The sequence below is a fragment of the Phlebotomus papatasi genome, chromosome 1, assembly GCF_024763615.1.
Source record: "Phlebotomus papatasi isolate M1 chromosome 1, Ppap_2.1, whole genome shotgun sequence".
NCBI classification, from domain to species: domain Eukaryota; kingdom Metazoa; phylum Arthropoda; class Insecta; order Diptera; family Psychodidae; genus Phlebotomus; species Phlebotomus papatasi.
This window is the reverse complement of record NC_077222.1, coordinates 42,652,240-42,666,455: the sequence shown is the minus strand read 5'-3', so window position 1 is coordinate 42,666,455 and position 14,216 is coordinate 42,652,240. Positions and strand designations below refer to the sequence as shown.

Below are 14,216 nucleotides of genomic sequence, written 5' to 3'. Positions count from 1 at the left end.
ATAATAAACGAACAGTCTCTTTGGTAAAATAAATTAGATGACAAAAGCTTGAAATCAAAGTTTAATTTTTTTGACAAAGCAATTTTGTTGTTGATAAGAAAATTTCATGTAATCCAAATTTTCTATCCTTGTCTTTCCAAAGTATTACATATGTTTGTCTTACTCTTTCGTACTCAAATCCAAATTGAATTAGTTTTGATATTCACGAGAAGAAGAAGAAGAGTTCTAAAGAGTGGGATAGATATATACAATTCGTCACAGAAAAAGATGGAAATTTGTATAGAATATTCTTGATCTAAAAATGGTGCCGCAAGCCCAAATAATTTCAATCGATAACCACAAGAAATCTTTTTATTTCTTACAAGTGGCCCTACAAGTATAACGGGGCAATTCTGAACTCATTTTGCTATCTATTTTGAATCTATTCTGAACTCATTTTGCTCATCTGAAACCGTGAACAAAATCTAAAAATTTAGAATTAGATTCTGTACAGATTACTGTGCTCTAGAGTGATTTATACCAACTTTCACAACCTTGTTAATTGTTATTTTGCTTGTGCATTTTTCAAAACTCAATGGTTTTATTACAAATTAATCATCGTGTGTTATTCAAACATTTCAACAATCAACAATAAATCTTTTATAGTAACTAATTATCATAAATATGCTCTAATTTCTTTTAAATTAAAATTCATAATAAACCTCTTGAATTAAAAACAAAAAAACAACCTATTCTAATAAATCCCGCAATTCATTTCATCTTGATGGATCTTAAATCTGATCAGAAAAAAATAGTAAAGAAAGAAAATTTTTTAAACCATTTAAAAACATCAAGACAAGACAATTTTCTAAATAATATAAAATGATCTTTTGTTATTGTTTATGCTTCCGTTAGACCTTTTGAAATAAGAAAATTCTATGAAATCTAATTTCATGAAACCCATTTAAAAATCCATCATGATTTTGAAAATCATTCTAAATCCGGGTAGAGCACGTGATTTAAAGTTCATATTAGTTCTGGATACAAATGATTCAGATAGAAATATACAATACAATTGTAAATTGAATTGTAGAATTGTAAATCAAATCTACATTTTGACTTCATGAAATTTTCCTGATCAAAAAAATGTCACAGATAAATTAGAAAATGCAAATTTGCAGAATAATTTTATTAATAATAGGGTAAAGGCTCATAATTTGGTCCAGTCTGCTTATAAGCATCGATGTTCCAAGTTTGAAGTGCGATATTTTCGATACTAAGGTAAAGTACCCTTACTCGACCGGGTTCCTCTATTCGACCGGTGGGTCAATTTTTGAATATTTGATGGTGAATTTCATCAATTTCTATGAATTTGTCACTGATTCGTATTATTTAAAGAATAATTGACCTATTAATGTTAGATCATACACAAAATATTATAGAAAATATAATTAAATTGAATAAATAAATCTACCGGTCGAATAGAGGAACCGGTCGAATAAAGGGTACTTTACCTTAATTAACTTTTTTTGCTACTCTCTTTTCAAAAGGGTTGTTTAGAAACTTGGCAAGCTATTTTTCATCTCATTTTTATTAAAATTAGTTTTAATACATTTAAAAATGAATTGATAAGTAGAGGTGAATTTGGCCCTTATTTTGGACAACTTGGTTATTAATTTGGACAACTTGGCTATTATTTGGCTGTATATTTGGACAGCTATTCGCCTCAACAGGATGCCGCTTGTTCTTCATTTCATGAACCAATCTTACCAAGTCCTCTTCCTGTTCATGCTAGGGAAACGTAGAATGTCACAAGAAGCTCGGAAACTTTCCATATCATTCATTAAAGTGAGTTGACTTCGGTACTCCAAGTACGTGCGGATTCGTTCATTCCCTGGCTTTTCCGGGAGCCTTTCAAGGCTTTTCTAGCTACATCTCTTTCGTAGAGATGATGCTCCTTTATTTCTCCAGGCATTTGTCCAACCTAGTCATCACAAAAGCTAAAACTTCACGAAATTTCGTGAGAAAAACACCTGTCCAAAATAAGAGCCATCACCTCACTGGTAAATGTCTTAAAACCATTTTTCACACGAAAAATCTAATTCACAAGGCAAATCTCACTTCAGGTCAAATGTACAAATCACTACTAACGTGAATCAACACAATTTTCAATGAATATTCAATAATATCTCTCAAAAAAAAAAACGAAGAAACATTGTTAGTACTTCACCACAGCTAAATAAGAATGAAGTAACAGTAGATTCTCTCAAATTCGGCTCTTTTAAGATCAGGCTACTTTTTAATTCGGGCAACGGTTACATTTGAAAAAAGTTTGTTGTCATTTTTCAAGTTTGATTATGATTATCAAATTTATGGCTATATGGACCTGATTGAGTCTGACAGCCAAAACATAAAAAGAAGAGAGAGAGAGAGAGAGATTATCAAATGAATCAAATATGCTCAAATTTGGCATGGTTTATCTTAGTTTTGATGTGATTTTCCATTATTGAGGGATTTTCATGCAATTTACGATATATATGAGTGTGTAAACTCAATATCTATATGTACATGAATAAAAAATCGTTGCATTTCAAAGAGTTTGTCGCCCGAATTTCTGTCTAATTCGGCTGACATTTCGGCCCCATATGCCCGAATTTGAGAGAGTCTCTCTCTCTCTCTTCTTTTTATGTTTTGGCTGTCAGACTCAATCAGGTCCATATATAGCCAATGAGAGAGTCTACTGTAAACACGAAGTTCTGTCATATTTCTCGTCAGCAATTGCTCACACTGAATTTTCAACAAAGCAATTTCAACTCAAATCATATTCAAAATTTAACGTATTTAGTATTAAAATCTTCCAAAAAGAACAAATATTTAGATAGAATTCACTATTCATCAAATATTGGAATAAATATCCATCATTTTAATCAATTTATTTTTAGTGTCCAATTTTGTCCTCAAAGTGTCCAAAATAAGAAACTGGACAAAATTATGAGCATTTTCCCTATTATAAAAGGAAATATTCTTCAAATCCATTTGAAACATCCGTCTGAAATAACTATTACCACAATTTCCATTAAAACATTCAGTCGTATAATTCAATTAATTTCGCATGCAAATGAAAATAAATGGCTGTGATAAAAGTATATAATAGTGAATTCTCACAGACGATAGAGCGCGTCAAGCAATAAAGTCAATTTCGCATCAATTAAATGAAACATCAAACCCAACTTGGTATTCAAAATGAGAAATGCCCCAAGAATCTCCAGAGACCGACAAATGCATCAGCTGGAAAAAATCCCCCTTTTCAGCACTTTTATTACCCAATTTGCGCACTTGTTCCAATCGAGCAAGATTACCCACATGTGTCGAGGTAAATCGCAGTTGGGAAGGTAAAGCCTCCAATATCACGAAAGGGGAGCGTGTGTATTATGGTCTGAGGTTACTCTCTGGAGAAATGGGGCAATTTCGAATGGGATGTGCGCTGTCTGTCGAATAGTTTCACATATAACTTTGATTTTTTTTCACTACGGTTCGACGATAGGGAGGGAATTTTATGATGGTCATTCTCTGACTTTAGGAAAATATCCATTTCTCTCCGGCACGAAATATTTCCGCCTGTTTGGCGTTAGGCGGCCTCTACGATAAAATTATCACTGGGTTTGGCGAAATAAACTGCTTCTTTTTTTTTTGCCTCATCATTAGCTGGAATATTTCTCTAGCAAAGGGGGAAATTTGCAGCTATTGTTCTTGATGGAGAAGTAATTCCAACTAGTATTGGACAAAATCAAAATAATTAGCAATACTTTAAAATTTTCAAGGTTCTAAAACATAGCAGCTGCGCAATACAGGCGCTAGGAGGAGCTGCTTGTTATATTTTTTTCAAATTTAAATAAAACGGTCCAGAACGACTTTTGATTTGCATTTCTGGATTTCTAAATTATTTTGACGGTAGTTTATACTTTTTATTCTTCAAATCCCTCTTTGGAGTTCTTTCCTTTATTTTCTTGGATAACGCCAGAATCACAGCTCTCATCAAGTCAGAACAGTTTACCCTCAACTCAATCATTCAAATGCGGGTCATGTCAAAGGTTTCTGCCCACCCACAGGTCAATTAATCGACCCAAAGTGTTTCTAAATTCATTTCCCGGAATGCGGGACAAGACAAACTTGGAGGAGTGCCCCTTTCTTACCTTAATGGTGGCCTTCTGCAGGCTGATGGCCCCTCGGCAGCCAAAGTCACTCTCCTGCTCGCTCTTGTAGTAGGAGAGGGTGCCATTCTTCAGCACAATGAACCTAGGCTGCCATCCGTGGATGTAGTTGGTCCACTTGGAGAGGTATCCGGACAATTCTGGAGCCGATGGATTGACCAAAAAGTCATTGTCTGAATCATCGCTGTGATTTGAGTTATTTTGTGCTGAATAATCCTCTGCCATGGTGTGACACTGTTCTTTCACCTTCGAGGAAATTCGACAGGATTTTCCCGGATTTTCACAATAAAAAGCGCATATTTATCATTCTTGCGGTTCTTCCCCGCAGCACCAAAAGGGGGCGTCTCAAGAATCACTGGGGATTAGTCACTAAAGAGTGCACAATTGAACCTCATTTTTCACCCCTTTTCATTGTTTTTCACATTGATTTTTCACTTTTGTTCACGCCACTCAAGCCTACTCTATCAATTTTACTTTTTAGATGGATCGACAAGGCTAGATTTGAAAAGAAAATTAAGTACAAATGCGGAGAAAACTTTTTCAATGCAAAATTTACACTGATTATTTTGACAGCTCGCACACACACACTGACACACTTCGAACTCGCATAGGAATGAAGATGTTCGAAATTTCCCCTGCACTTGACATACTTTTACCCGGGAAACCCTTCAATGGCACAAAACAACAAAATCCCGCCAAAAGAAGCGCCTAGGGATATGCAATTTTCTAACCACATTGGCGCCAAAATTAAATCACAATTTTTTCCACGCTAAATCTCTTTATTTCTCAAAAATGAAGATGTCTAGTAATAAATTAAGGAGTGAAATGTACAAAACGATTGATGGCCTTCGATCTCGACTATTATAATGTGCATCAGCCAATATGGCCTCAGTGCAAACACAGTTTCTTTCATCTTTTTTTAGAACTGATATCAACTACACAGTGTTACATGAATTGACTAAAATCGTGTGAGTGAATATCATTTTCTTCACTGGTTTCCTCCTTATAGTTTTGGTATTTGTGATCTATACTACTCCTGAAGAGACTTTTGGGGCACTTCTTGAAGTAGGGAAAGCATTCTCCTGGCCCCAGGACACCTTCCCCAATTCTCTCAGCTGTTACATATTCTTCAAGGAGATCTGAAAAGGGGCTCTTCGAAGCTCTGTAAATATTAGATTTCCAGAAAAAAATCTTATTTAAACAAATGACAATTTTTTTGCAAATTGTCTTATTAAAAAATCATGTGAGGAAAATATTCACAATTAATAGCAGTGGATTAGATTTAATCCCAAAGTACACGAAAAATGAATCCCAAAAATTAATTAAATTCGATCACAACGTGTTTATATTATAACCAAGATTATAGCCATTTTAATTCCACAATGAGATAAACAAAATCGTAAAATGCTATACATGAAAATATATTATAATTTGTCCTAAAACTCAATCCCAAAATATTAGTAGGTTCCATCATAATATAATCTTTTCAATCCCAAAGGCTACATCAATCCCATTAAGTTCTAAAAATCGATCCCAAAATATTCGTGGATTTAGTCACAATATTTAACTGATGCCCTTTCAATCGCATCAATAAGATAACATCAATCCCAATATAGCTTAAAATTTAATCCCAAAATATTCGTGGATTTAGTCACGATATTTAGCTGGTGCCCTTTCAATCCCACAATAAAGCAAAATCAGTCCAAGTATGTCCTAAAACTCAATCCCAAAATATTAGTAGATTCTGTCATAACATGAGGCTGCTGATGCCCTTTCAATCCCACAAATTAAGCAAGATCAATCCCAATATTTCCTAAAAATCAATCCTAAAATATTCGGATAATTAACTGGTACGCTCTCAATCCCACAATAAAACGACATCAATCCCATTATATTTTAACCCTTTAGGGACGATTGGAACACCGGTGTCCCATAAAGAAAATAATTTTTCCTGACTACCTAAAGTTATTTTCTTCTTATGTCTGTACATAATTGTAAAGTAGAATGTTGAAGTCTCTAGCTATTTGCTATGTAGTAAATATTTAAGCTCAAAAATGACGAATTTTTAAATTCTCAAATTCATAATTGATTTTATTTATTTTTTATACTTCCAATTTTTTTTTTAAGCAAAACCCTTTTGGCAATAAAAACTACAATACTCATACGTATTATTTTTCATTAAAGCAAAAAATATTATTTATTAATATTCTCAGATAAATTACTTAAATTTTTGGTCTATTTTTGTCCCTATCATCCATAGAAGCACAAAATACACCGAATCAGGCTCTGTTGGACTTTCCAAGGTTAGATGTAATACTTATCATTGATTATGTTTTTCAGTTTAAGTTTTATTGTTGATTTTCAGTCCGTAAAAAGTGTCTCGTCGTTAAAGGGTTAAAAATCAATCCCAAAATATATTAGTGAGTGAAGAAATAAATGAAAGACATGCCTTTTCAAAAGTTATCCAATTATAGTTTTTCATTTTTCAATTCATTTAATTAAATCAATACAGATAAAATGACACTGAAAGGGAGGTCACTCCCACAGATTTGATTGTGGGCGGAGCCAAGACGGTCCTGCTCTTTAATAAAGAAACCATTCACCATTATAATCTTTCTATTGAAAGATTAGAAAGACTACTTTTTTCTAAAATTTTCAGAAGTTATTAAGAGAAATAAAAACCAATTTTATAAAATTGACTAAAATTCAATTCAATTTTTTTTTCAATTCAAAAAATCAGTAAAATAGAAAAACTTGAAGATATCATGCCTTAATTCTGCATGTTTAGTTAATTGAATTTTACTTTAATGATTTAATTAAAATATTTTAGCCCCAATTCGGTGTCTTATAAGATTGATAGAAAGGTCATATCCCTACAACATTATTCTTCTAACAAATCTTTTTATGGGCGTGGTCTGTCTATATGCATATTCAATTAAAAATATTTTGCAAGAATTAAGAGGCGTGGCCTAAAATTACTTTTGGTCAGATTTTCTTTTTGAGGAAATCAAATACAAACACCCATAAAAATTATTTCAAAAGTTAAATTATTGTTAAAAGGTAAAATGTCTTAAAAGAGACTCACGTAAGGAATAGCTTCAGAACCTCTCCGAAGAGCCCAAAATGGTGGAGTTTCCGTGAGTGAACTTCGCAGATTGCCCTCAGCATACATGCCTTCCCATCCATCCCAAAAGTGCTAAGTAAATCCTCAACAGCCACATAGAGCAAAGCCCTTTCTCCCCCGTGAAAAGCAAATTTATGCCTTTCCGGAAGAACTGGCGGAGACTCTTCATCCTGTCCATCCTCAGTTTTGGTCATTTTGATCCTAAAAGGTGAGGATTTGTCATCAGTTGCGTCAGTTTGTCTTTTCTTACGTCCCTTCATGTATGAAGAAATATAATTTGAAAGTAGCATCCCTGTGGCCCTTCCCATTGATCTGGCAAAAATATTGGGCAACACTCCAAGAGGATTCTCATTGTCAGTGAGTCCAAGTCTGTCGAAATCAACTGGAAAAAGGCAGAGTATACAGCTTTTCAATTCTTCCTGTAAAATCAATTCTACAAGGTATAAACTTACTGGTAAGGGGTAAACTGACTGTGATGTTGGAGAAAAATCCTGGAGGAGGATATCGAATCAGGGGCATTGCAATTGTAGGTGAGATGGTTAAGGATGTGCCTGGAGGCAAAGCTAAACGTCCATCATCAGTTATCCAAATGACTCTCTTTTGTCTAGAATGTGGTTTTGACCCATCTGTATTCGCCTCAGAAATTATTACTGATGGAGATTCTTCTTTATCTTTGATATCCTTAACTTCATGTGTTCTCGTAACTTGGGAGAAAATAATGAAAATCACGAGGGGGAACCATTGCCAACATACGTCCATTCTGTCTCACTTGTGAACTGAGGAAAAATAAACAAAGAAAATGGGTAAAAATTTTGGGATTTTTATCAGTAAAGCATCTCACCAAGGGTGTACCCAGAATTTCAGTTACGGGGAGGGGCTAAGTCTCAAATTTTGTTGGCGGGGGGGGGGTACATAATTTTTATTTTGAGAAAAAAAACATAAAAAATTAAATGAGATAAAAAGTATCTATATGTACAAACTGGTCCTACTTTTCACGAGAGATTAGCCTATTCCCAATTTGTAGGTATTGGTTATATGGGCTTCAGTCCTGAGACTTAGTTATATGGCTTAACTGCTTTAATTCTTCATCAATCAAGATTTTTTGGAAAAATTGAGTTAGAATTGGATTTTTAAGGACATATGGTGAACCGTTAGTGCCAAAAAGTACGATTTTTAGGAGACTCAAGGACGACTTTTCTAAAACATATTCTAACACTATATTTTTACTTTCTCAGTGGATTTTTATGATTTAGTTATAAATTCTTAAATATCCTTTTATTCTATGAAAAAGATTACTAGCAAATTAGCTGCCTTATAGAACCAAATACTTGAAATGCTCTCATAACGATCTTCTAAACAGCTGACAGCGAAATTATAGGATAGAGATATAAAAGTCTCATAAAAAGCGTAATACAATTCTACGAAACCCTTTTTATAAGATAATATTTCTCAAGAAAATATCTTCTATAATATTTTACTTACATCAAGCTCAAAGTATGTGTTAATAAGAACAAAAGCCTTAAGAACTATTTTCTTATAAATCTTATTTGAAGGTGTGCTACAAGTTCTTTTTACAGACTTTTTTCAGTACAATCCTTTTCACGTGAAAATATTAGTTATTTTCTTAATGAAAATCAAAGTAGTCCTATTTTATCGATTTGCTCAATATTTTCTATAAAGCCTTCTGTCATTTGTTTGCAATTATTACTTTTTAATTTACGAATAAAACCGGAAAACAGATTAATTACGCTGTGAGTTTTCTATTAGGATAGAAGAGCGCAATGAGTACAATATGTAAGAATACTAAAAACAGCTATAAGATTATCATATTTGCTCTGCAAATAGTCTTATGGAAGAATCTTAGACTTTCAGTACACTTACACTTTTTTCCACGTGAAAAATATCATGATTTCCACAAAAAATTAAAGTAACTCACTTTTATCAGTTTGTAGTATTATATTTTTTTTTTTTGTCCTTCAGTTTCACTTGCACCTTTTTAATTTATAAAAAAATACCATGGAAGCGTCCAAGAAGTATTTTCTCCTTCATTTTGGCTTGTACCGTTCTCAAAATACGATACTCTGCTTTTCTTAAACACCGCTTGTAGTACTCCCGAATGAGTCTTAGTGACCCTTATAATATGTAAAAATGGCGCACTACTAAGATGCTCAGGAAGTTCTTTGAGCACTACTGACAAAGAATGTGAGGCATTCTTTGAGAAGATGCTGTAAAACTTAGTAATTTCTTTATTTCTTGATTATACACTCGTTATCACTATACCACAGCACGTTTTCACCTTAAAACATTAGCACAATACAGCAAATCCACTCTTATTGAATGAATTTGTGTGAAAAATGCTTTGCAATCCAAACGCTGCATGCAAAATGTCAACAACTTCCCCTGATTTCCCCTCATTTCTCCTTAAATTTGATCTGGATCTATTGAAGACTTGTAGCGTGCTCATAACAGTCTTTAAAATTTAAAAATAAGCGTAAAATTCAGTCGAGACGAAGTTTGGAGGCATTTCTTCATATACCGATTGGATATTAATAAAGAAAAAGAAGACGCGTTCAGCAAATTATTTCCAGGGACATTATGGATTTTCGTGGGTTCGCGGCACAGCTACAGCGACCATCTTTGTATCTCTGGAATAGCGGTAATGGTGAACTAATAAATTCATAAACATGTTAAATTACATTAAAAAATTATAATTACATAAAATAGAATTAGATAAATATGTATAAAAGCGAAATTTTTTGTGATTCTTTTAATTATTCTGATTATGATCTTATAACAGGTTCATATCCGTTTATAATATTAAATTTAGAGTATTGTATAAGCATTCTCTCAGAAGATATATAGAAGTTTTATAATATTGTCTCATAGAACTCTTCAGTTTTCTTTCACAGTAATGCTTATAGAGTCACTTGAGCCCCTTAATGGTGCGCCACTTTATATATAAAGGTCTCAACGACTATTATAGTCTACAAGCGTCATTTAAGCAAATCGTTCTTTGAGACTTTCTGATAAGCCATGATTCGGGAATTCTATAAGACTATATTGAGAAAAAATTGTTTCTTGGGAACTTCCTTCTTTACGAAAAATATTATATATTACTGAATAAATTTACTACTGAAATTAAGTTATTAAAAAAATCAAAAATAGTTACGAAATATTTGCCAATTTTTACACTTATTTAAATTTTTGAATGTAGTACAGTGGGGGCAAAAGCCTTGCCCTGCCACTCCCCCCATGGGGCTTTTAATTGTTTTTCAGTTTTCACAAGCGCATTTTTGTATTGACATTGTACAAACGAGCAGTAAAACATCAAATTTGAGAAGTGACTAAATTTACAATTTTAAAAGCAGTAGAATTTTCATGAAAATTTTGATATTTATGAATTGAAAAATTAGGCCCATTTTTGGAATGATTTGGATTTTTTTACTGGTCAAACTAATTTTTTTTTTGCTGAATAAATATATTTTTTTACTTTTTACTTGTTTTTGAATTTTTTTTTTGACACTTCTTAGGGGGGGGGCAGCTGCCCCTAGCTGGGTACGCCCATGCATCTCACGAAGAAGAGTGAAAATCATGGGTACACCTGACCACCAGGAAAGCATGTAAACATTGCTCCCAATTCACAATTGAGAAATAATTCCATCACCTTTCACTTTTTCACTGTCGTCTTCCATGCAGAAAGGCCCCAAAAAAAAGACACAATCTGCAGATAAAGATCCACGTATATTCTGTCCAAGATCATTGAACTTGAGAGTCATATGGGCACCAGCAAAAAAAACTCCCAGAGACGAAAGCAAAAGTGTTTTATTTCAGTGAATAAATGAAATAACATAAATTTTTAGTTCAGAAAAGTCTTCAATTGTTAATTTTCAACAGTTTCAAAAGTTTCTTCTTCCTCATTTTCTTCAATAAATTCCTGATCATCATCAATAACTGCCTCCTGATATTGCTGATACTCGCTTATGAGGTCATTGGCATTATTCTCAGCCTCTGAGAATTCCATTTCATCCATCCCCTCACCAGTGTACCAGTGCAGAAAAGCCTTCCGACGATACATAGAAGTGAATTGCTGAAAGATGCGCCTAAAGATCTCCTGGATTGCCGTAGTGTTACCAATAAAAGTCGCTGCGATTTTTAGTCCTCTCGGTGGAATATCACAGACAGCAGTTTTGCAATTATTCGGAATCCACTCCACAAAGTAGCTACTATTCTTATTCTGAATATTCAGCATTTGCTCATCAACTTCCTTCATGCTCATCCTACCCCGAAAAACCGCTGCCACAGTCAAGTACCGTCCATGGCGAGGATCACAGGCAGTCATCATATTTTTAGCATCGAACATCTGCTGTGTCAGTTCAGGAATGGTAATTGAGCGATAATGCTGATCTCCACGAGCCGTCAATGGAGCAAATCCCGGCATAAAGAAATGCAATCGTGGGAAAGGCACCATGTTTACGGCCAATTTACGCAAATCTGCATTCAATTGCCCCGGAAACCTGAGACATGTCGTGATTCCAGACATCGTAATGGACACTAAATGATTGAGATCGCTATACGTCGGAGTCTGCAACTTCAGAGTCCGGAAGCAAATATCATAGAGAGCTTCGTTGTCTATGCAGAAAGTCTCATCGGTATTCTCAACCAGCTGATGGAAGCTCAATGTGGAATTATAAGGCTCCACAACCGTATCTGAAACTTTCGGTGACGGAATAACCGAGAAAGTATTCATTATCCTGTCAGGATATTCTTCCCTAATTTTGGAAATTAACAAAGTGCCCAATCCTGAACCAGTACCTCCCCCTAGTGAATGAGTCATCTGAAATCCCTGCAGACAATCACATCCTTCAGCTTCCCGACGTACCACATCCTGTATAGAATCCAGTAATTCAGCTCCTTCGGTATAATGACCCTTGGCCCAGTTATTCCCCGCTCCTGATTGCCCAAAGACAAAGTTATCAGGACGAAAGAGACCCCCAAGTGCACTTCCTCGCACAGCATCCGTTGTCCCAGGCTCCAAATCCACCATTACAGCTCGCGGAACGTAATTCCCAGTCGTAGATTCGTTATAATAGACATTTGCCCTCTCCAGCTGCAGATCATTGTCTCCAGCATAAATTCCATTGCAATTGATCCCATGCTCGTCCGAAATCACTTCCCAAAATTTCAAACCAATTTGATTGCCACATTGACCAACCTGAAGATGCACAATTTCCCTCATATTGACCAGTAAGAAGTCTCAAGTCTTAGCGAAAAAATCCTGATGCACTTGGTTTTTTTTTTTATTTAACAAGTTACTGCGATCAATGAGATCAGTAGCCCAAATTCCAGAGATTGCAGTGAATTTGCGCAGAAAATCCAGAGACAAGAGGAGAAACTCCACTTTCCTATTGACCTACAATTGAGGCCACTTTTTGCGACAGAGTACCAGGCAGAAGAACGGGTTTAGTCAATGACCAAGAAAGGTGAGAAAGCTCCAAGAAGATTCTATTTTGTGATTCTCGGGAAGACGTGGGAAATTTTTGCAGTAGAATTGATATAAAATGTGGACAAAAATTCTAGATAAAATGAAGATTTATGCCTTGGAAAAATGGAATATGTAAATTTAGATCTTGTTTTTCTTTTTGTTCGTTAATTTATAAAAAATAAATAATTTTTTTTTCAATATATCAAGCAGGTTTTTTCTTTTAATTGAACGTAATTTCCGAAAATATTTAATATTTTACCAACAATTTATTTTTGCGCTTGAGCAACTTAACCGCTTCTAGTTGTTAAATGATTGAAATTATGGTTGAAATTGCGAACCATTTAATATCTTCAGATCAAAAATGAAGTATCTCCAGTATCTTCTTCAGTACTCCAGTACTTGTTAAGTTTGTAAAATAAATTCCACCAGAGTCGTTATAATTGCATAAGAAGGTAAGAGAAGAAGCGATCGTCTGCTTAACCCTTTAAGGACGATTGAAACACCGGTGTCCCACAAAGAAAATACTTTTTTCCTAAAGTTATTTTTTTCTAATAGATTGTACAGTTATGTACAAACATTAGAAGGCGGTTGAAGGAATCTAGCATACGCATTTTACAAGTCTCTAGCTATATTTACTATGTAATAAATATTTAGGCTCAAAAATGACGATTTTTTAAATTTTCACATTCATAATTGATTTTATTCACTTTTTATACTTCCAATTTTGTTTTAAGTCAAAACCCTTTTGGGAATAAAAACTACAATACGTAATGTTTTTTTTTATTAGAGCGAAAATTATTATTCATTAGCATTGTCAGAAAAATTACTTAAATTTTTGGGCTATTTTTGTACCAATCGTTTATAAAGGCAAGAAATACACTTAACCCATTCAACCCATCAATGTACCAGAAATACTTGAGATAGAATGTTCATATTTTGGGATTAGTTTTCTACAGATTAATAGATGATTTTTTTGAAAAGAATTTTTTTTTACCTATTATCGGATAAAAATTGCAAAAAAATAAATCATCAAAAATCACTCAATTTGCGTATGATGTATAATACCATGGTAAGGAATGGGTTAATCAGAATCTATTGGACTTTCCAAGGTTAGATGTAAGACCACTGAGAGAAATCCGAAAAAGTTAAAATAACATTCCGGAAGTGTTAGTTTTACCCTGCATTATTGATCCGAAATAAGTGTAAATATTACCCTTTTTAGGTGTATTATAGGTCAAAGGTACCCTTTTTCATGTTAATCTTACACTTAAAAAGGTGTAAAATTAACATTAATAAATTTTGATATATTTTTACACATAAAAAGTGTTAAGATTATGAGGAAAAAAAGTTAATCGCACCCCCTTTTTTCTCAGTGACATCAATGATTATGTTTACCAGTTTCATTTTTATTGTTGATCTT

The 14,216-nt window shown here is 33.9% G+C and overlaps 3 protein-coding genes across 7 annotated transcripts in view; all 3 read right to left on the bottom strand.

The window, feature by feature from the left end:
- Window positions 1–4,790, bottom strand: part of LOC129799295 (ceramide transfer protein) — a 59,919-nt gene extending 55,129 nt beyond the window's left edge. The window contains exon 1 of one of the 2 annotated variants that reach the window (XM_055843040.1): window positions 4,173–4,790. In XM_055843040.1, the coding sequence (XP_055699015.1) occupies window positions 4,173–4,415 (243 nt within the window). In that variant the 5' untranslated portion in view covers window positions 4,416–4,790. The remainder of the gene's footprint in view (window positions 1–4,172) is intronic. The other variant, XM_055843038.1, reaches the window with a different exon arrangement.
- A 158-nt stretch (window positions 4,791–4,948) lies between these two features.
- The window catches only part of LOC129809127 (uncharacterized), a 30,674-nt gene continuing 21,406 nt past the window's right edge, over window positions 4,949–14,216 (bottom strand). For 3 of the 4 annotated variants that reach the window (XM_055858964.1, XM_055859085.1, XM_055859027.1), the window contains exons 2-4: window positions 7,767–8,090; window positions 7,276–7,696; window positions 4,949–5,352 (exon numbers count right to left, since the gene is read on the bottom strand). In XM_055858964.1, coding sequence (XP_055714939.1) covers window positions 5,136–5,352; window positions 7,276–7,696; window positions 7,767–8,073 — 945 coding nt within the window. In that variant the 5' untranslated portion in view covers window positions 8,074–8,090 and the 3' untranslated portion in view covers window positions 4,949–5,135. The remainder of the gene's footprint in view (window positions 5,353–7,275; window positions 7,697–7,766; window positions 8,091–14,216) is intronic. The other variant, XM_055859144.1, reaches the window with a different exon arrangement.
- On the bottom strand, window positions 11,119–12,590 carry LOC129809000 (tubulin beta chain-like). The gene has a single exon (XM_055858897.1). It carries the CDS (start codon window positions 12,548–12,550, stop codon window positions 11,195–11,197), a length of 1,356 nt encoding a protein of 451 aa, XP_055714872.1. The 5' UTR covers window positions 12,551–12,590; the 3' UTR covers window positions 11,119–11,194.

Coding starts and splice junctions, on each gene's coding strand:
- LOC129809000 (XM_055858897.1), bottom strand. CDS start 12,550: ATGAGGGAAATTGTGCATCTTCAGGTTGGTCAATGTGGCAATCAAATT.